This window comes from Myotis yumanensis, unplaced genomic scaffold (assembly GCF_028538775.1).
Source record: "Myotis yumanensis isolate MYYU_CA2020_CCGP unplaced genomic scaffold, mMyoYum1.0.hap1 SCAF_16, whole genome shotgun sequence".
Lineage (NCBI taxonomy): Eukaryota > Metazoa > Chordata > Mammalia > Chiroptera > Vespertilionidae > Myotis > Myotis yumanensis.
In genome coordinates, this window is record NW_027223767.1 from 24169442 (window position 1) to 24189768 (window position 20327).

The 20327-nt window shown below is 42.3% G+C and overlaps 1 protein-coding gene across 1 annotated transcript in view; it reads left to right on the forward strand.

Moving 5' to 3' along the window:
• The window catches only part of MYO1D (myosin ID), a 273264-nt gene that overhangs the window by 87067 nt on the left and 165870 nt on the right, over positions 1 to 20327 (forward strand). The window contains exons 4-11 of the mRNA XM_070394306.1: positions 389 to 554; positions 1795 to 1848; positions 3114 to 3209; positions 6209 to 6325; positions 8390 to 8593; positions 11660 to 11805; positions 12629 to 12743; positions 17126 to 17296. Coding sequence (XP_070250407.1) covers positions 389 to 554; positions 1795 to 1848; positions 3114 to 3209; positions 6209 to 6325; positions 8390 to 8593; positions 11660 to 11805; positions 12629 to 12743; positions 17126 to 17296 — 1069 coding nt within the window. The remainder of the gene's footprint in view (positions 1 to 388; positions 555 to 1794; positions 1849 to 3113; positions 3210 to 6208; positions 6326 to 8389; positions 8594 to 11659; positions 11806 to 12628; positions 12744 to 17125; positions 17297 to 20327) is intronic.

Sequence of the window (20327 nt, forward strand, 5' to 3'; positions counted from 1 at the left end):
CATGCTTTTGTTCCGGCCCTCCGGTCCAGTTTAAGAACCCATTGTGGCCCTCGAGTCAAAAAGTTTGCCCACCCCTGGACTGTACACACACACACACACACAGATCCTGCAATACATATTATATTGCAACTTAATTTCTCATTAATATATTCTGGACATTTTTCTATATCAGTATATATTATACTGGGAAACAGTAATTTATTTCTATTCGTCCCTATTGGTAGACATTTAGGTTGTGTTGGGGGGCAGGCGTGTACATTGATTAGCAAACAGTGCTGTTGTAAACATCTTTGTATGAATATTTGGATGCTTTTTAATGAAATCTAGTTTTTTTTAAGGCCCAGCCTTTAAAACTTTTTATAAAGGCTTTGATGTGTCTGTGTTCAAGGGTGAAGAATATGCTACTTAAGTCCAACTGTGTCCTGGAAGCTTTCGGAAATGCCAAAACCAACCGTAATGACAACTCAAGCAGGTTTGGGAAATACATGGATATCAACTTTGATTTCAAGGGGGACCCTATTGGCGGACATATCAGTAACTACTTACTGGAGAAGGTAAAATGGGCTTGATCTCTCAGGGGAACATAAGTGCTGAAGGTTGTTTTTATAAACCTAATTAGAGAATTTCTTTAATTGCGTCAAAGTAGCTTTTAATCTAATTCTCCCTCTCTTCCTGCTCCTCAGTTAGCTTTCTGTGACAGGATATTCTCTTTTCATGTTCTTTTATTAGCATTTACAATAGGAAGTTCAACAAAGTTACAGATTTTGTAGGTAAAGATTTAGATATGTGAGTGGGAGGGGTGGGTAGTCTGTGCGTGTGTGCCCACTTTTGGGTAAGTTTTAACCAAACACCAATTGAGGACTAATCAGTTCTACCCTTTTTATAAATCACCACCTCCCATATGTTTTGGGGTTTTTTGGTTTGTTTGTTTGTTTTTAATGCATTGCAGAAGAGCTATCATGTTCATTCCCTGAATGACACTCTTTTCAAACAATCATGTTCATACTCTTTTTTTTTAAATTGAGATATAACTGCCATATAGCATTGTACATAGGTTTAAGGTATACAACGTATTGCTTTCCTACTTCCATATGTTTTACTTCTGATTAATTTGAAATCTCATTTTCATCTCGTTTCTATTTGTAGCACTCTTTATGGCAGTACAATGCAGTATAGTCCATTTTTGTTTGTGAAATTGAAGTCAGACTAATAAGGAAATTATGTGTTTCTATCAGAGGCAGTTTAAAAAGGACAGGAAATGCCAGGTATTATAAGGGTTTTTCCAAATGTTTCATGGCTTCACTTCATGTACATATTCTGTCAAGGGGGCCCCTGTGAATGAACATGCATTTTCATAGTAGCAGCCTCTTCATAGCAGTCTTTTGGGAACCACGTCAGGCAGGGGTCTCTGTAGACTGATCTTACTCAACTGACTTTATTACAGAATATAAGGCATTGCGCTTTGCAATCCCAGCAGGCCCTGGGGAAGGGAATGTTGAGGCTATTCATTCCTAATTGCTCCTTCCTATTCTCTCCACTTCCAATTTTTCCTCCAAACAACAACAAAAAAAAATTCATGTTTAGGGTCAAGAACTCTGTTTTAAGCAGTAAAAAGAATTACCAACAAATTGCACAGAAAACCCCATAAAGGAGACCTCGTTCGATGGGTACTGTCCATGGGATCCTCAGGACATTTACACTCACTGTTGGTACAGGACTCCCTGAGAGGGTGGCTCCTGTTTTGTTTCAGGGGTACATTCTCAAATTAACAATTTTAATTTGTTTGTTTCTTAGTCTCGCGTGATTGTGCAACAGCCAGGAGAAAGGAGCTTTCATTCTTTCTATCAGGTTAGTCATCTGTGGTGCAGATAATTGATCCTTTGCTCAGTTGTGCAGGAAATGAATGTGTTTATGTTGGGGTTCTCCCCTGTCCTCTGCCTCCCTTGCCTCCATTGGCCCGTGACACAGCACACGCATGCGCACATCCTACCCCATGTGCGTCCTCAGAGATTTGAGTAACATGACTATGAGACAGAGCTGCCAGGTGGGTAACCAGCCAGGTGACTGCCTTGGTTGAGCAGCGCCTGCATTTCTTTGCAGTGTAGCTAACAGTTAAATGACTTGTAAAAGCTTTTGAAGTGGGACATCCTGAATATGTTAAATTAATTTTGTTTTATTTTGAATTGAAGCTGTTCAATTTGGAAACTTAGAGGTGGGAGCACAAACTCCATTTATTTTGCTCTTGGAGACTATAAAGCGCTATGAGTACTTAAAAAATGAATTCATGATTCAAGAGAATTGTTGTCTTTACCCTATCAAAGCTGTGATTGCTTTGGGAAAAAAAAAAACTATGAATACCTCTTTTGGGAATGCTCTTAGCGACTAAGACAGAATCTTTTAGAATAGCCCTCCTGTTGGCAAGTCTTTCTACTGAGAAAACAAGTCTGATACTTTATCATACTTTTTTAGAGCCCAATGTAATACAAACCAGTGCTTATAAATAAACTGGGTGACCAAATTAAACAATACCATCTTGGATTTTTATAAAATAAAATTATAAATCACTAAGATTGATTTCCACGTGTAAACTTTCACAGTTATCCAGTTGTCCTCCTTGCCTGAGACCCAGAGATGGATGAGGAAAAGCTGGTTTTTTCCATTGTGATTCAGTCTATGACTGCCTGCGGGTACCTCTTACTTCCACAGCAATATTGACTTTTCTGAATTCTCAAACACAACTCTAACCTGTCTGGGTATTGAGGCTGCTAAGCAAGTAACCAGCATAGAGCCTGGGCTTCTGCTTTACAAATAACCAGAGGAAAAGCAAAAACCTTTCATGCCAGTTTTGTTGTGAAAGACCTAAGACTTTCAAAGTTATTTTCTTCATGATTGTATAACATTCTCCAAGACTGATAACTACTGAAGCCGTTTACGTTCAGTAGGTAAAAAAACAAAAAACAAAAAATGAAACAAAAGAAAATTTTAAAGCTGGAAACAGGAGGACCTCAGTAAATGAAGCCCAGAAAATGAATAAAAGCTCGATTGCCATTGTCAGAACATCTGGTATATTTGGTTTAGTATGTTTTGCTCATTTACTTTGCGTTATTTTTCAGCTACTCCAAGGAGGTTCTGAACAGATGCTCCGCTCTCTGCATCTCCAGAAATCCCTTTCATCCTACAACTACATCCATGTCGGAGCTCAGTTAAAGGTGAGCGTGTCCTCTTTGAGATTGTTCAGATACAGAATCAGAGGATGGGAGGGGACATTAAATGATTATCGGGTCCAGCCTGCTGCCTTTAGGCAAATGAATGGCTCTTCCCTTATTAAAATTCTCAGGGGCAGAGAGGCAACGCATGATTGACTCGACAACTTTGCCTAATAACCCATTACTTTATCTCATCACCATCTGACAGGAAGTTTCTCTCCTGTGATCTTGTGGTTTCTTTTCATTTTTAATCCTCTTCTTTTATTTTGACACTATAAAAATGTTACTGTATGATTAGGAAATCCACCTCAAAAGAAAATACCATGTGATTTGGCCAAAGGCAAGTTGTTAAGACAAGAGAAAATTTAAGAGCATTTTGGTTGAAATGACTATCAAAGTTCTCCATTCACTATTTTTTCAGCTATTGATGTAGCCTAGCAGTAGTTTTGTGACCCTTGCAGCATTTCCGTTTAGCTTTGACGTTTTACCCTTTTTTTTCCCCTTCCCTTGCATACGAGTCCTTGCACGCAATGCAGGTACTTTTTGCTTTTATTTTAGTTGGTTTTCCGCTGGTCATTTTTCAGCTAACCCTAATAATAGTTTGTTGATGGTAGGATATGAAACAATAGTCACAGTATTATCCTAATTTGTTGGGGGAAGGTACTGTTTTACAAATACATAAAATATGATATAGAGAGAAATAGATCAACATTTTAATAGTTTATTCTGGATTGATGGTATTACAGATATTTGTGTTCTGCTTTTCCATATTTTAAATGTCTTTATAATTAAGAATGCATTGGGGGCCCTGACCGCTTTGGCACAGTGGATATAGCGTCGGCCTACGGACCGAAGGGTCCCAGGTTCGATTCCAGTCAAGAGCATATACCTTGGTTGCGGACATATCCCCAGTGGGGGGTGTGCAGGAGGCAGCTGATCGATGTTCCTCTCTCATCGATGTTTCTAACTCTCTATCCCTCTCCCTTCCTCTCTGTAAAAAATCAATAAAATATACTTAAAAAAAAAAAAAAGAATGCATTGGGGGAAAAATAAAAGAATTTATAAAAGGCAGGGATCTAAGATGTGGGAGGTGTTCTTTTTATTTCGAAATGTTTATTATTCATCTTAAGCTAATGATACCTCCATTACTAGTTTACCTGTATTTTTATTGCCGTGCATAGAAATAAATTATATTTAGGGTTTTGCAATTAATTTTCCATCATTGGACATTTAAGTTGCATGATTTTTTTTTTTACTTTTATATTCATCAGAGAACAGGGTATTTGGCCAGAAATTAATTAAAAACAAAACATTAGAGGACAACACTCCAGCTTCTGAGATAGGCCAGAGGTACTAAAGATGCATAAAGGACTGTACATCCAACACTTAAAAAACATTCCTTTTTATCAAATTGTCTTATTGACCAAATTACTTTTGGCCAGGTCATGCAGAGCCCCTTCCCCAACTGTCTCCCCTCCTCCGCCCCTCCCCCCCGAGAAAGCAAGAATTAAATGAACATTTAACCTTCTCTCTAAGCTAAATTTAGTTTAGGTTCCCTTTTCATCAAAGTTTTCCATTCCTCCTTTTTATTTCTTCCTCTCTAATAAAAACAAAGACTTATATACATGGTCATAGTGTCTTCTTAAAAAAGATTAACCTAAAGGAAACAAAATATTCTGAAGCCTACCATCCAGTAACCTCTGATACTTGTCCAGTTTTTTTTTATGTGTTAAAAACTAAGCAGGTGCTTTCTATGAATTCTCATTCAGTTTTCACAGCAGTCCTGTAAGAAATATGTTATTATGTCCATTTTACCCATGAGGAAATTGAGACTCAGTGAGGTAAAGTGTCTTGCCCAGGGTCAAAGAACAGGTGGGTGGAGGACCTTGCGTGTTTGTGGCCCAGACACTGGAGGACCCCTTCCTGTGCCCTTTCTCAGCAGGTGAGAAACTTGCCAGGGATAGGGCCAGTCAAGCCCATTGGGTGCTGCTTTAAGAGAACTTCAAAGATAGGCAGTTGCCATTGCTTCCTTGTGAATTTCTGTTAATACACTAACCTGCTGGCTACAGCTCCTCAAGGCTTAGTCCAGTCGGCTGCTACAACAAAAATACCATAAGCTGGGTGGCTTATAATACACAACAGATCTTTATTTCTCACAGGCTGGCAAGTCCATGATCAAGGTGCCTGCAGACTCAGTGTCTGGTGAAGGCCCGCTTCCTGGTTTATAGATGGCGCCTCCTCACAGGGCAGGAGGGACAACTAATCTCTGTGCCTCTTTGATAAAAGGGCACTAACCCCATTGTGAGGGCTCCACCCTCATGACCTCATCGCTTCCCGAAGGCCCTGCCTCCTAAAATCATCGCCTTTGGGGTTAGGATTTCAACTTGGGAATTCTGCGCGGACACAGACATTTCATCTACAGCAAACCCCCCGAACCAGTTAGAAGGTCAGAGGCACTGAATGTCTGTGAAAAGGTGAAATTATAGGCCCAGACTGTTGACTACTAGCTTCACTGAATGATTGAGGCAGGTTGCTTTGCGTTGAGGGTCTTCTTTTCCTCACCTGTGAAATAGAAAGCCTGGCCGTGCAGGAGAGGGAGTGCTGTTTCCAGCCTCGGCAAGACCGAGTGAGGGACCAAAGGCCCAGGAGACGGTGCCAAGCATGCGTGTGTCTTGGAGGCTCCACAGCCAGGGTTTCCCTTTGGAGCTCACATCCCCTGCTGTTTCCTTCCTTCATCCCAGAGCAGCAATCGGCTTCGCTGAGTCATCTCAGGACTTGCTCCCTCCCTGGAGGGTCCAGGAGTGACAGCAGCTCTCACACACAGTGGGCGTTGTTGGTGCTGCAGGACGTTTCTGCCCTGGAAGTCATTTTTATTTTCTCTGCGTTCTCAATGACGTACGACACAAGCATCAAGACCTTGACTAAACTTAAATTTCGTCTCATCATTGTTTTAATGCTCATGTGAAATGCCTGTGACTTAACTTTTCCATTTTCATTCCTAGTCTTCTATCAATGATGCCGCCGAATTCAAAGTGGTAGCCGATGCCATGAAAGTAATTGGCTTCAAACCTGAGGAGATTCAGACGGTGTATAAAATTTTGGCGACTATTCTTCACTTGGTGAGTAGGGACGTCTCTCAGAATCTGTCACCTCCCTGTGGAGGTAGGATGCTCTTTCAGAAGAGTTTGGGTGTGGTTTTTTCCCCCCCTATAGATTTCAGAAGTAATGTTTTGAAGAAATTTCTCCATCAAGAGTTCTCTCCACCATATAATAATATTTTCCAAGCCACGATAGGATTTGAGACTGTGGCTTGACTTAATTATCCCATTGGTATGTCTGACTTTGAAGTGGTTCATCTCAAGAATGAAAGAATTCAGCAACGATGTGACTGAAAACTTTTGGACAGAATAAATTCCTAACAGCATTGGAAACATTGGAGCCATAGATTATTGGAACCGGAGTTTTGATGGTTTCGTTTTGCAGGTTCGGGGATGAGCCCAACGGGGGGCAGCATGACTGGGTCAGAGGCACAGAGTTCACGGCCGCCAGCACCATGGACCACGCTGGCCGCATTATGGTCCAGTTGTTTCCCACGACCCCACACCAAACCCAGAGGAAGGGAGGAACCCTGGGTTAGATTTCTTTCATTAACCATCTGTGCAGGGGTGGGCAAAAGTAGGTTCACAGTTGCACTGTGACATTCTTTTGGGTTAATTCAGCTGTTGTAATCATCATAGCCTGCGGGTCTTTTTCCATGCAAACAACTGTCAACCAACGTTTGCCCGCCCCTGTATATTTGGACATGTTTAAAACATAATGAACACGCAACCTTACAATAAATGAGCGACAGCATGAATTCAAATATGGAATAAAAATCACCTTGCACTTTACCATAAGATTTAACTCTAAATGAATCAGGACCTATATAAAAATACTTTGCAGCAATGTAAATGATACCTTATGTTTCTGACTGGGAGACTTTAATGTGATAAATTGTCTCATTCCTAAAACTACTTTATAAATATAGTTAAAACAGTATCCTCCGGAATCCAAATAGAAATTTTGTTTTGAAGTTGCCATAATCGTTGTAGAATTTACCTGGAACAGTAAACATGTAAGAGGAGCAAATAAAAATGTATTAAAGAAGAAGAGTAGAGTAGGAGGAAGGGGGGAGAGGAAACATGACTAATTTTTACCAGATTTTAAATGATAATAAAAGCTATAAAACCTTAAAACTTGTTGCAAAATTCACCAGCTTAATCAACCGATTAGCTGATGTGCTGGACACTTGGTTAGTAAGTGTTTCTTGAATGAATGGAATATAAATAGACTCAACAACTTGGAGAGGATTTAATATATAATAGAGGTAACATTTCAAATCAGGACGAAAAGCTGAACATTCAATAAGTATTATTGGAGCAACTAACAAACTATCAGAAAAAAACAAGGTTAGACTCTTACTTTACCCTGCATACAGACAAATTCTAGGTGGATTAAAAGCTTAAATGTACGAAAAAACTGTTCAACTACTAGAAGAAAATATTGAATACTTATAAAATCTTTGGAGTACAGATGGTCTGAGTATGACACACAAGAAAGATTCATAAGCAAAAGATGCATAGATTTGACTACATCAAAATATAAAACATCTACCCATCAAAAACATATACTGAAAGTTAAAAGAGACAGGTTTCTGGAGAAGAGAGGAAAAATAATGGATGAAGCACTAGGTATTTATATGTCATACCAAAGGCCCGGTGCATGAAATTCATGCACGGGGGCAGAGGGGGGGGGGGGTCACTCAGCCCGACCTATACCCTCCCCAATTCGGGAGCCCTCAGGGGATGTCCTACTGATGGCTTAGGCCCGCTCCCCGTGGTTCTCTGCTGTCTGCAGGGCCCGCTTGACCGCTCCCGGGTCACTGGGGTGCCGGCCAAGCAGGCCCTGCTCTCAGTGGCCACCCCCCAGGACCAGAGGACTCCAGTGGGGCTGAGAGGACTGGGCGCCGCCATCTTTGTGTTGGAGTGATGGTTAATTTGCATATTACTCTTTTATGAGATAGGCTATTTAGGAAAATATGTGCTACAGACAAAGTCACTTTGCATTATATAACTGTATCCCTGACATACTGTTTCAGAATCTCATTGGCAATGGTGTGTCTCATTTCTTCACTCCTGGTATAGGGAAATTTAAAGTTTGTAGTGGATGGTGACACGCCTCTCATTGAAAACGGCAAGGTCGTATCCATCATAGCAGAATTGCTCTCCACCAAGACGGACATGGTTGAGAAAGCCCTTCTTTACCGGACTGTGGCCACAGGGCGTGACATCATTGACAAGCAGCACACGGAGCAGGAAGCGTGCTACGGCAGGGACGCCTTCGCGAAGGTGGGATTTCAGCTCGTGTTCTCTGGGCCTGGTGTGGGTCTCAGTTTCATTTTATCTTATTTACTTTTTAAAAAAATATATTTTTATTGATTTCAGAGAGGAAGGATGAGGGGGAGAGAGAGAAACATCAGTGATGAGAGAGACTCATTGATTGCCTGCCTCCTGCACACCCCCTCCTGGGGATGGAGCCCACAGCCGGGCACGAGCCCCGACCGGAATTGAACCGTGACCTCCTGGTTCATAGGTTTACACTCAACCACTGTGCTGTGCCCGCCAGGCTCAGTTGCAGTTTTAGTGAATTGCTGTGAGGATGTGTTCAGAGGTCCCTTGAAAGTAGCTTCAGGCTTTTAGAGACTTTGGTCATGATCCTTTTTGGCCATCACAGTCTACATCAACACCCCTGACTGTGAGCATCTCTGTTCGAAAATGATCTGAGAAAAGCAAAGCTGACCGACCGACTGGCAAGCCCAGGGCACTTGCTTTGGGGGTCCCTCGCTCAGATGGTCCCCTCTCACACCCCCCATTTTGCTTCTCTCACTCAATAATGCTTCGTGGAAGGCCCCTTCAAGTCCACGGATGGCGTCTGCTCCATTCTGTTTGTCTGTGTACCAGTGTGCGGTGATGGTTCCATCATGTATTAGCCGTCCTCCTCCTAAGGCATTCACCTTGTTTCCTTCGTTGCCACTGCAAACAATGCTGCAGTTGGCCCCGTACATCTCTCTCTCTCTACGCACAAGTGCTTTTATTTCAGTTGGATGGACGCCCAGGAATGAGCTTGCCAGACCAAAGGACATGCTGATTTTAAATGTTAAATTTACTGATTTTTATGGGTACATAGTTATAGCTCATTCTTTCTTTAATTTTCATGAATAGTGTATCTGAGCATCTTGTCATAGGAGGTATTTAAATCTACTCTGAGCATTGCCTGGCTCTATCCTTTGTGCAGGTGTCTTTGGGGCTGTTACCTTTTTATCGTCCGTTTGTAAAAGCTGGTCACTTTAACCCTTGGTCTGTTTTCTGCGTGGCAAACATTTTATTTTTTTCAAGTCTAACATTTTCTTTTCTGTTTTGCTGGTTGATGAGATTGCTTTCTGTTCCACTTTTTATTTGTGTAAGTCTCGGGTGTGGTTTTTAGTCTTGGGAAGAATTTGAATGCATCTCAGTGCAATGGAGAGTGGAGGATTTGAAGGTGGGACAGTGCCATCAAATTTGAATTTTTAAAATGATCATTCTGACCTCAGTATGGAGAATCTTAGGGGAGGAGGGAAGGGGGGAGGGCAAGAATGGTAGCAAAGAGACCAATTAAAAGGGGACGTTACAATAATCTAGGAGAGAGACAGCGACAGCCTGGCCTAGGAAGGCAGCAGTGGCAGTGGGGAGAAGAGGGTGAGTTGAGACCAACTGTGTTTGGAAAATAATATTCACAGGACCTATTTGTCTGGAGAATGAAAAAATCAAGGGAATTCCTTAACGTGGTCTGGCTCCAGCCTACCTCTCCTGCCTCCGTTCTTCACTCCCGCACATGAGCCTTCTCTAAGACCTTACACGTTGTCTTCATCCCTTTCTCCTTCGGCCACAGGGCCCTGCACGTGCGGTTTCCTCTGCTCTAATGGTTCTTCGCTCCTCTCTCACCTGGTAACTCTCACTCATCCTGATCTCAGCCCACTGTCTCAGGGAAGCCTTCCCTGGCCTCTCTGAACACTGAACAGGCTCAGTTCTCCTCAGATCTCACACACCTGTCCTTTAGAGTGAGTCAGTGTGTGTGTGTGTGTGTGTGTGATTTTCCCTTCACCTGGCTCCTTGAGCTCCTTGGAGAAGACCATGTCTATACTTGCTTAGCACCGTATCGTCAACAAACTGCACATAGCAAGTCCTCAGCAACTATTTGTTGACTGAATGAATAAATTCCTACGTTTCTCTTGCCATTTATTCATGGTTAAAAGTAGGGTAGGAGCAGTTTTGGGGGGTGGAGAGATGATGGCGTCAGGTCACGCATAGGCATGTAGAGCTCGGAGGAGAGGTCTGCGTTGGGATAAGACATTTGGGAGTAGTGTATATCTGCTGTTTAATTTTGGGTGAAACCACTTGAAAGGTGTTAGAGAGTGAAGAGAAGAGGGCCAGGGGGAATGCCCACCTTCAGGGGTCAGGTGGAGGAGGACCTAAAAAGGTCCCCAAGAAGGAGCAGCCAGTGAAATAACAAAACTAGGGAAGTGTGGTATCCTGGATCCCAGGGAGGAGGAGTTTTCCAGAAGAATGGGGCACTCGGGTGAGGAGTGCTGAGTATCTGAATGAGATGACCTTCTAATGGGACAAGAAAGGGTGTCTCTAGGGATGCTCGGGGTCCTTGATGATCCGTCTCGGTGGAGTAGTGGGAGCTAAGTGAAGACATGAGTGGATTACAGAGAGAAGGGATGGTGATGAGTGGAGCAGTGTGTATAGATGTGGACCAGTAGAGAGGGAGGTGGCTGGAGGAGCTGGTAAGGAAAGGCTTTCTAAGGATGTGACATTGCAGAGCATGTTTGTACCAGGATATGGCTCTCTGTTCATGTGTGCAGTGCCTTTGTCCACGTATGACTTGGCTTGTATATCCTTGTGTATTGGATATGTGTTTGATTCTCAGGGAATGTCAAACTGTGGCCTTTAGCCCAGGTCTTTATGTAGCATTATAAATCAATATTTGCATTTTTCAAATTTACAGAGCTTTCGCAGAACGTAGTTATTAACTCGTTGCTTTCCCACTTTTTAGATTCAAAACAAAGCAAGGAAGTGACTTACCTGGGGGAGTAGGCAAATTATTGAAATAGCTGAGTATGGAAATGTACCTGGGGAATGTTGTTGGAATACAATAAGCATAATACTGATAATAATCTTAAAAACTCAAACCATTTAGTTTTGCATCCATTACATTGCTTTTTTTATCAGACAATCTGCATTTTGTATTGTTCTGCTTCGGGTAATAACAGCTATGCTAAATGTTAAGAAGGAGAGGAATTTAAAACATATCACAACCAAAACAGAGACTCAATCCCAAACCAGCAAGAATTTATGATGTTGTTTTCCTCACAGGCAATATACGAGCGTCTTTTTTGTTGGATTGTGACTCGCATCAATGATATTATTGAGGTCAAGAACTATGACACCACAGTGCATGGGAAAAACACTGTTATTGGCGTATTGGATATTTATGGCTTTGAAATCTTCGACAACAACAGGTAAACAGGTTAAATACTTACAACTCTATTGTGTACTTTTGACCTGTCCAGTGTGGGTAAGTGGTTGGAGGGTCAGCCTGTGCACCAAAGGGACTCGTGTTCGATTCCCAGTCAAAGGCACATACCTGGATTGCAGGTTCGACCTCTACCCCCAATCGGGATTGGTGTGCAAGCCAGCCAATCAATGTGTTCCTCACATTGATATTTCTCTCTCTTTCTCTCTCTTTCTCCCTCCCCTTCTCTCTCGCTCCCTCTCACTCCCTCCCCATCTAAAAAAATCAATGGAAAAATATCTTCAGGCCCACCTGGTGTGCTCAGTGGTTGAGCATTGACTTATGAACCATGAGGTCATGGTTCGATTCACCTTCAGGACACATGCCCAGGTTGCAGGCTCATTTCCCAGTAGGGGGCGTGCAGAAGGCCAATCAATGATTCTCATCATTGATGTTTCTTTCTCTTCCTCTCCCTTCCTCTCTCTGAAATCAATAAAAATACATATTTAAAAAATATCTTCAGGTGAGGATTAACCAAAAAACCTTGCTGTTTACTTTTTTTTCTTTTCTCAAATATTTTTATTGATTTCAGAGAGGAAGGGAGAGATAGAAACATCAATGATGAGAGAGAATCATTGATTGGCTGCCTCCTGCACACACACCCCCCACCCCTCCGGGGATGGAGCCTGCAACCCGGCCAGTGCCCTTGACCAGAATCGAACCCAGGACCCTTCAGTCTGCAGGCCGATGCTCTATCCACTGAGCCAAACCAGCGAGGGTCTGCTGTTTGCTTTTTATTTGTTTAAACATAATGTATTCCTTTCTTGCAGCTTTGAGCAGTTCTGCATCAATTACTGCAACGAGAAACTGCAGCAGCTATTTATTCAGCTGGTTCTGAAGCAAGAACAAGAGGAGTACCAGCGAGAAGGGATCCCCTGGAAGCACGTGAGTGCACCTCTGGGGACAATGTCCAGGCCCGTCACACATGATGATAATGCCAAATCCTACCATTTTTTAAAAGGCATTTTTAAAAATCTGTCTGGGTACATGAAACAACAACATTTCAGCTTTTCTTTTGGGGATGTGTAAATACATTTCATTTTCAGGGTAGGTAGATGGGTTTTTCCTAATTTAAAAGACTCCCTTGTTGGTGCCCAGAAAATGCTGAGTTTTAATCAGTAACCTTAACATCTCCACTTTATGGCGGGAACCACATGGGTTTTCTGGTTCACATATGTCTGTTAAGAGTTCAGCATCATTTATAAGTTATTCAGAGCAGCAACTTTTGCCTTAAATTGGCTGAACTTTGCTTCCAGGTTTAGTTTCTTCTCCTTCCTCTTTTTCTTTCTTTTTCTCCTGTTACTCCTTTTTTATTTTTCCTCCTTCTCGGCTTTGTTAGCTACATGACATGGTATTGTCCTCAGTGGATGTTATTCCTCTTCTCTGAAATCCCTGCGTGAAACACTTACATTCAGTTCATTTCCGTTTCTTTCCTGCATGTCACAGTTCCACTCTCACCTCTCTTTTCATGGCTCTTTGTGAACTGTAATATTTGTCAGAGTCACACTAGCCTGGTAATAACGTCACCAGAACGCAGGCCTGGTCTCAGGTGCAAATCCAGAGATCACCGCTAAAAAGCATGACAATCATGATGGAAATGAGACCTAGTAATTTTTCTTTTGAATTTTTGTTTTAAACAATTTTAAGAACAGACTTGAGCCATGCAAAAGCATCGGAGCGTCCCTGAGTTTCTGTGTTTATAAAACTGTGTTTATCCTCTTGTCAAAGAGTAGAGACAATAAAAATAAAGTCAGTATTTATTTTGTGATATTCAACATGATAGCAGTAAAAAAACTATTCGAAAGGCCCTATTTTAATTACTTTTATATTCCTTTTTACCTTCCCACTGTCCCTCTCCTCTCATTTGGAAAAAGGAAGCAATGCTAGCGTCCCTGTCTCAGATTGCCTCTTTGCCTTGCATTTGTTAAACATTAGAATGCCGTAAAATTTTCTCCAAGTATATCAGTATAAATTTTGCCTATTTCAAATAAACCAAAGTGTGCTATGACTTTATAATTATTACCTACCATTTTGATTTAAGGAGTGAACTCTTACAACACAATTCAGATGTAACTCAGTGGAGTTTATATGCAGCGTTCTCAGAATGAATGTGTTGTACAACACCCAATTAAAACTGAGGCTTAGGTTTTTATAGCAAATTGAATCATAAAACTTGCTACCCAGATGTGATTCAGAGATACTGGTCAAAAATATCCTTTAATCATCAGAGTATCAAATTCCACCGACATGGTTGATAAAGAGAAAAGTCAACAATTGGAGGAAGCGATTTCAAACATCTGAAAAGGGAGCAAAAGCACTGAACACGCAAAAATTTTTAGCGAAATAAACCAAGAAATATGTGACCTCAGGAGAGCAGAAGCCTGACCCTATGCCAGCTCCCCCTAGATGAGAATCACTATTCTGGGCAAGTATTTCCTTTAAGAACCCCAGACTTCTGAACATAGTGATTCATTCTTTTTTTTTTTTTTTTTTTTTTACAGAAATTTCAAATATATGATCTAAAAGCAGAGATCATAATATAATAAACTTAATGTACGCATCACCCCACTTTAACAGTCATCAGTGGACTATACCCACCCATCCCCAGAGCTTTTGAAGCAAGTCTCAGACTGTGATGTGACAATAATGTGACTTATTTCATCTGTAAATATTTCAGTGTATTTCTCTAAAAACCATAAGCACAATACCATTATCACACCTAAAATATTAACAGTAATTCCTTAGTGTCACATGTTCAGTCAATGTTCAGATTTCACATTTTTCTCAATTGTCTTAGAGTTCTTTTGTTTTGTTTTTACAGTCTGTTTGAATTTGGATCCAAATAAAGCTCCTATACTGTGGTTGGCTAATAGGTCTCTCACATATCTGTAGATTTTCTTCACCCAGTGTCTGTCTGCCTTTCTCTCTCTCTCTCTCTCTCTCCCTCTCTCTCTCTTTTTCCTTATAATCTTTTGTTGAAGATTACGGGTCCTTTGTTTCGTTGTGTTTCCCGAGTCTGGATTTTGCTGATCAGATTCCTGAGCTGTCATCGACTATGTTTCTCTGTTTTTTGTATGTCCTTGGTTGTTAGATCTAGAATCTCGACCAGGTTCAGGGGCCAGTGTTTTTCTACCGATGGTGTGTGAACTCTCACGGGGAGGCACACATGTCTGGTTGTCTAAGTGATTCCATTTTAAAAGCCTTTGGTGCCGTAGTTTGCAGGTCACCTTTCGCTGTTGAGAACTTGACTCTCAGCACAAAGCTGCTTAACTTGGACTGGTACTGGGGGGCCCAGAGCCTGCCCCCCACATCTCTGTGTGCCCCTGGGCCCCTAAGAAACCTCCTGGAGATGCCAGTTGCTGGAAGAAACTGGTTTGGAAGCCACTACTTTAAGCAGCATGAAACTTACGAACTAACAGTTACTGGACTCTTTAACAAAGATGAGTCACTTTTGGTTTATATCATTAGAATTGTAGGGAACCTACTTCTTTGTCCCTGGGACAAAAGACTTAGTCTCTAACTCCCCCATCCCAAAGTCTAAAATTTCAGCTATTCATTAATATACAGTTCTTGCTTTTTGAGTATTTTAAGGATATTTTTCCAAAAGGTGGAAATAACTTTTCTCCCTAATTAGAAATGTAATAAATGCCACAAGAAAGGTAAATATTTAGGCCAGGACTTCTCCGTCGCTCTACTAGCGACATTTGGACCAGACCTATCTTTGATGTGAGCCTGTCCTGTGCACTGTAGGATGTTTATTTAGCAGCATCCCTGGCCTCTTCCCACTGGAGGCCCATAACACTCTCTAGATGTGACCATTACAAATGTCAGCAGACAGCCCAGCTGGTGTGCTCGGTGGTTGAGCATCGACCTATGAACCAGGAGGTCATGGTTTGATTCCCAGTCAGGGCACATGCCCACGTTGTGGGCTCGATCCCAAGTGTGGGGCGTGCAGGAGGCAGCCGATCAATGATTCTCTCTCATCATTGATGTTTCTATCTCTCTCTCCCTCTCCTTTCCTCTCTGAAATCAATAAAAATTGGGGGGGAAATTGTTTTAAATGTCAGCAGACATTAGGTTGCCAAATATCCCCAGGGCTCTAAGTCACCCTCTATTGAGAACCACTGATTTAGACAAACCAGAAGAGTACAAAAAAGAAAGTAAAAGCCACCCATTTTGAGACTTTGTGTCTGTAAAATAGAAAAGAAATTGAAAGACTAGGAATGGAGCTGAAAGCCACAGACAAATAACCGGCATGAGTCCTTGATTTTAAATAGCACGGAACAGGAATACTGAGGCACTTTAATGATCTATTTTGAGTTATGGATCTTACAGAAGTTAATAGAGACAGCTCTCAGTTCAGCCATCTTGTCAATGAGATGGAGCACATTAACACACAGATTAAAATGTAAGACAATCAGCCGCCCATCCTCACATGAGGCACAGCTCACCCGGCCAGGCCCCTGTGCTCTCTGTGAGCTGCAGGTGATGTGTAAGCTGCAGGGCATCAGAATGAACAGGTGTAGGAGAGAATTGTTGTATAAGCCAGCTGTCGCCAACCGGTGGTCCACGGACCACCGGTGGTCCATGAGGTCCGAAAGGTTGGCGACCGCTGGTATAAACCCTGTGTGTATTGAAGTTGCCAGAAAGCCAGGAGTTACTTATAACTTTATTCAGCTCATGGAAGTAAATGAAAAGCTCATTCTTACCTCTTATAGATACTTAATCTCAGCATTACATTCTTTATGGTAGATATCCTGAAAAACCTCAAAACTCTTATACCCATATAGGCTTGTTAACTTTGGGAAATTGGAGGGGAATGTTCCTTTGGGTTTTAATCCAGGTCCATAGAATGCAAGTTCTGCGTAATACCTTCACTTCGTCAAATTACATGTCAAATGATACTTTAAGGTTATTGGCTGGCACTTAGTGCACTCTGGGTCTTGTGGTTAATGGCAAGCAGATTAGGGGATTGAGAGTCTGAAGGAACAGGGTCAGGTGCAGGAGGCGGAGGCAAGATTAAAACAGCAGGTAGTGATGGGAGAAACGTTACCCACTTTATAATTTTTGCCTGGACCTGTTCTCATCGAAGACAGTGTCTCCTGTTGCAAAGAAGCCTCTGAGGGAATTCGAGTGTCAGACCTCACAGGTGTCATTCACATGTTTACCATGGAGGGAGCTTGACGTAACTGATGCACACGGGGCACTGGTGTTTCCGCGTCCGGCCCCTGCCCCCTTGGGCATTGCCTCTGTGCTGTGTCCCGCAGATCGACTACTTGAACAATCAGATCATCGTGGACCTGGTGGAGCAGCAGCACAAGGGGATCATCGCCATCCTGGACGACGCCTGCATGAACGTCGGCAAGGTCACCGACGCAATGTTCCTCGAAGCACTGAACAGCAAGCTGGGCAAACATGGGCACTTCTCCAGCCGCAAGGTAACGTGTGTACTGAGAACGTCCTCTCGCGTTCGTGCGTGAGGTTTTCCGCATTGTGTGGCAGACTTAAATGACTTCCTATGTTAGGTTATCACAACCGTGTGTCCCATCTACACAGGCCATAAGCATCCAGTGAAGGATTGATTGCTGCGGATAAATTCTGCCTTCTCTGATTTATAGGAGGACAAGGTTGATAAAACTCACATCATCCAGGAGAGGGCGCTCCAGACTGCTCAATTGACTAGAAATAGGAAAAGGGATGATGTCATTGCTAACCAATAGGTACAGAGTCCTTGTGCATGTGCTCGATTTTGCTCCCGCAGCCCTGATCATCATTCTGGCACTGAAAATAGCTTTTGTCCTCGACTTTTTACTATAGCCCTCAGCTAGCCGATGTGGTATGTGTGCTTTGCCAGACTATGTGACTTTCTTAAAAACAGAGAAATTCTAGCTGTAATTCTAGTTGTTGCCAGGAAAGTCGTTCCTTATATGCATGGGTATATTTTTTAACCACCCCCTCCCCCCATTTTTCACATTCTAAAAAAAAAGTCTTAGCTATAGATCCTATTTCTGAATCATTGGTGGCAGTTGTAGTTGTCAGACCTTTGTGCTCTGCCTTGCATGGTAGTATACCATTAATATTTGTCCTAGGAGGGGGTACACCATCATCCCCAAGTGTTTCCTACAAATGCAGGCTTGTCTAGCAGCCATAAGCTAGAGGAAAACCAGTCCCCATTCTTCCTCACTTCCACAGAAAAGGGGCACACATTTCTGCTCCTCCGTCATCCATGTAAATCTAGGATGCATTCCATTGTTCAGCACGAAGAAATATGTTCTCTAGCTTCATCCCCTTTGAAATTATGTAATCAGGATAGGAAGATTCCACAGTTAACTAGACAAAGCACAAACCACCCAGATGCAGATTACTAGCTGATATTTATTTTAGGACAGTTTATTGCTAAAATATTCTCCTTGGTCTGCTACTGAGGAATGACTTGCAGCCCTACTACAAGTCGATTTTCACATACTACTATCCCTTTAGTTGTTCCCCATTTATAATGCAAATGCTTACTAAGTGCCTCTCATTTTTCAGGTACAATCCTGGGTGCTGGGGACAGAGCAGTGAGCAAAGTTAGAAGCAACCTAAATCCTTTAGCATGATGTTGTTAGAGATGGCATGATTACGCGGGCCCCGTTTTGGAGGACTGGGTTAAAAATGTCCTTTGTAATCACTGTTCAGGTTTTGGAGACTCGCCTAGAATTGTGTCTACCAGATGATAGACCATCAGTGTTTGTCAAATTTGAAATGAATTGGTCATACCAAATAAATCTTACAGAATATTGAATTTTCAATTAACACATGCAAGGCTCTATTTCATTTTAAAAAATAACTGTGACGCTCCCATGAGAAATCACCTCATTTTTTATATGTGTTACCTTGGCCATTTATACACATGAATTAAATGTGTCAACCAAGTATTTTGAAATATAATCTTATTCTTAAGGTAGCAACTGTACATAGTGCATTTAAGCAGTTACTACTGATTTGATTGGAAATGTTGAACAGTTATTAATCTGTAGAGATGGGATTCCCTCTCCTCTCTTTCTTTCCTCCCTCCCTTCCTCCCTCCCTCCTTCCCTCTCCCTCTTTCTGTTTCTCTTTCTCCTTTTTTAAACGTGGGAGCCTGGGTTTGGCCATCTCTTGGGCCAGGTGGCTCCTTCCTCCAGCATCATCCCCCAGACAACCACTAAGATGGGGAATTTTTAAATGTGTTATTTTCTGGGATTTTTGCCTAATGAAGGAAAGAAGTGAAATAACCAAGCTGTCAGAATATTTTCATCACTGTGAATCCAAATGTAAGAATATTTAATTGGTACAGACATATCTTGGGTCCCTTTCCTTTGGGGATTTTATAAATAAAAGGGTTTTATAAAAGTTGGTTGGAGTGTTGTCCCATACTCTAAAAATTTTGTGGGTTAATCCCCAGTTGGAGCACATACCTAGGTTGCAGGTCCCATCCCTGGTCGGGGTACATACGAGAGAGAGCTAATGATGTCTCTCTCTCAAAAAATAAAAAATAAAAAACATATCCTTGAATGAGGACTTAAAAAAAAGCAAGAGGTTAATAAGAGAGAGAGGATCAAGGTTGATATCTAAGCAATGACAGGCCTGAACTGGGGTCCCAGCTTAGCAGAAGGCAGATAAGCCAGGCTACTGTGTGCATGGGAAGCACAGACATTACATTTGGTCCCAGGGATCCTTCCCAGAGCTACCAGTTAATGGTTGTGTGACCTTCTGCCAATTGCCTGACTTCTTTGAGCCTTAGTTTCCTTGTGTGAAAAGGAAAGCTCATGATACTTACTTTAAATATCACTTGTGAGGATTGAAAGATGTACATGCCTGGCAGACAGCAAGCACTTAAATGCCCTCCTTAAGTGGAACATGGAGAATGAAACCATATCAGTCAGGGTAGGCTGGCTGCCAAGAGCCCTGTCTCAGTTGGTTGGGCATCTTACCATGCCCCAGGAGGTCTGGTTTGATTCCCAGTCAAGGGCACATGCCCAGGTTGTATGCTTAATCCCCAGTAGTGGGCATGCAGGAGGCAGCTGATTAATGTTGTACTCTCACATTGATGTTTCTCTCTCCCTTCCTCTCTCTCTAAAAATCAATAAACTATTCTTAAATATATATATACTCGTGGCCCAGTGCACAACATCTAGCAGTCAGACATCCCCCGAGGGGTCCTTAGCGCTGCCATGGAGGCGGGAGAGGCTCCCACCACTGCTGCTGTGCTTGCCAGCCATGAGCCTGGCTTCTGGCTGATTGGTGCTCCCCCTGTGGGAGCACACTGACCACCAGGGGTCAGCTCCTGCATTGAGCGTCTGCCCCCTGGTGGTCAGTGCACATCATAGCGATCGGTCGTTCCACCGTTCAGTCAGTTTGCATATTAGCCTTTTATTATATAGGATACTAGAGACCCGATGCATGAAATTCCTGCAAGGGGCTCCGCCCTCGCAGCCCCGGCTTCAT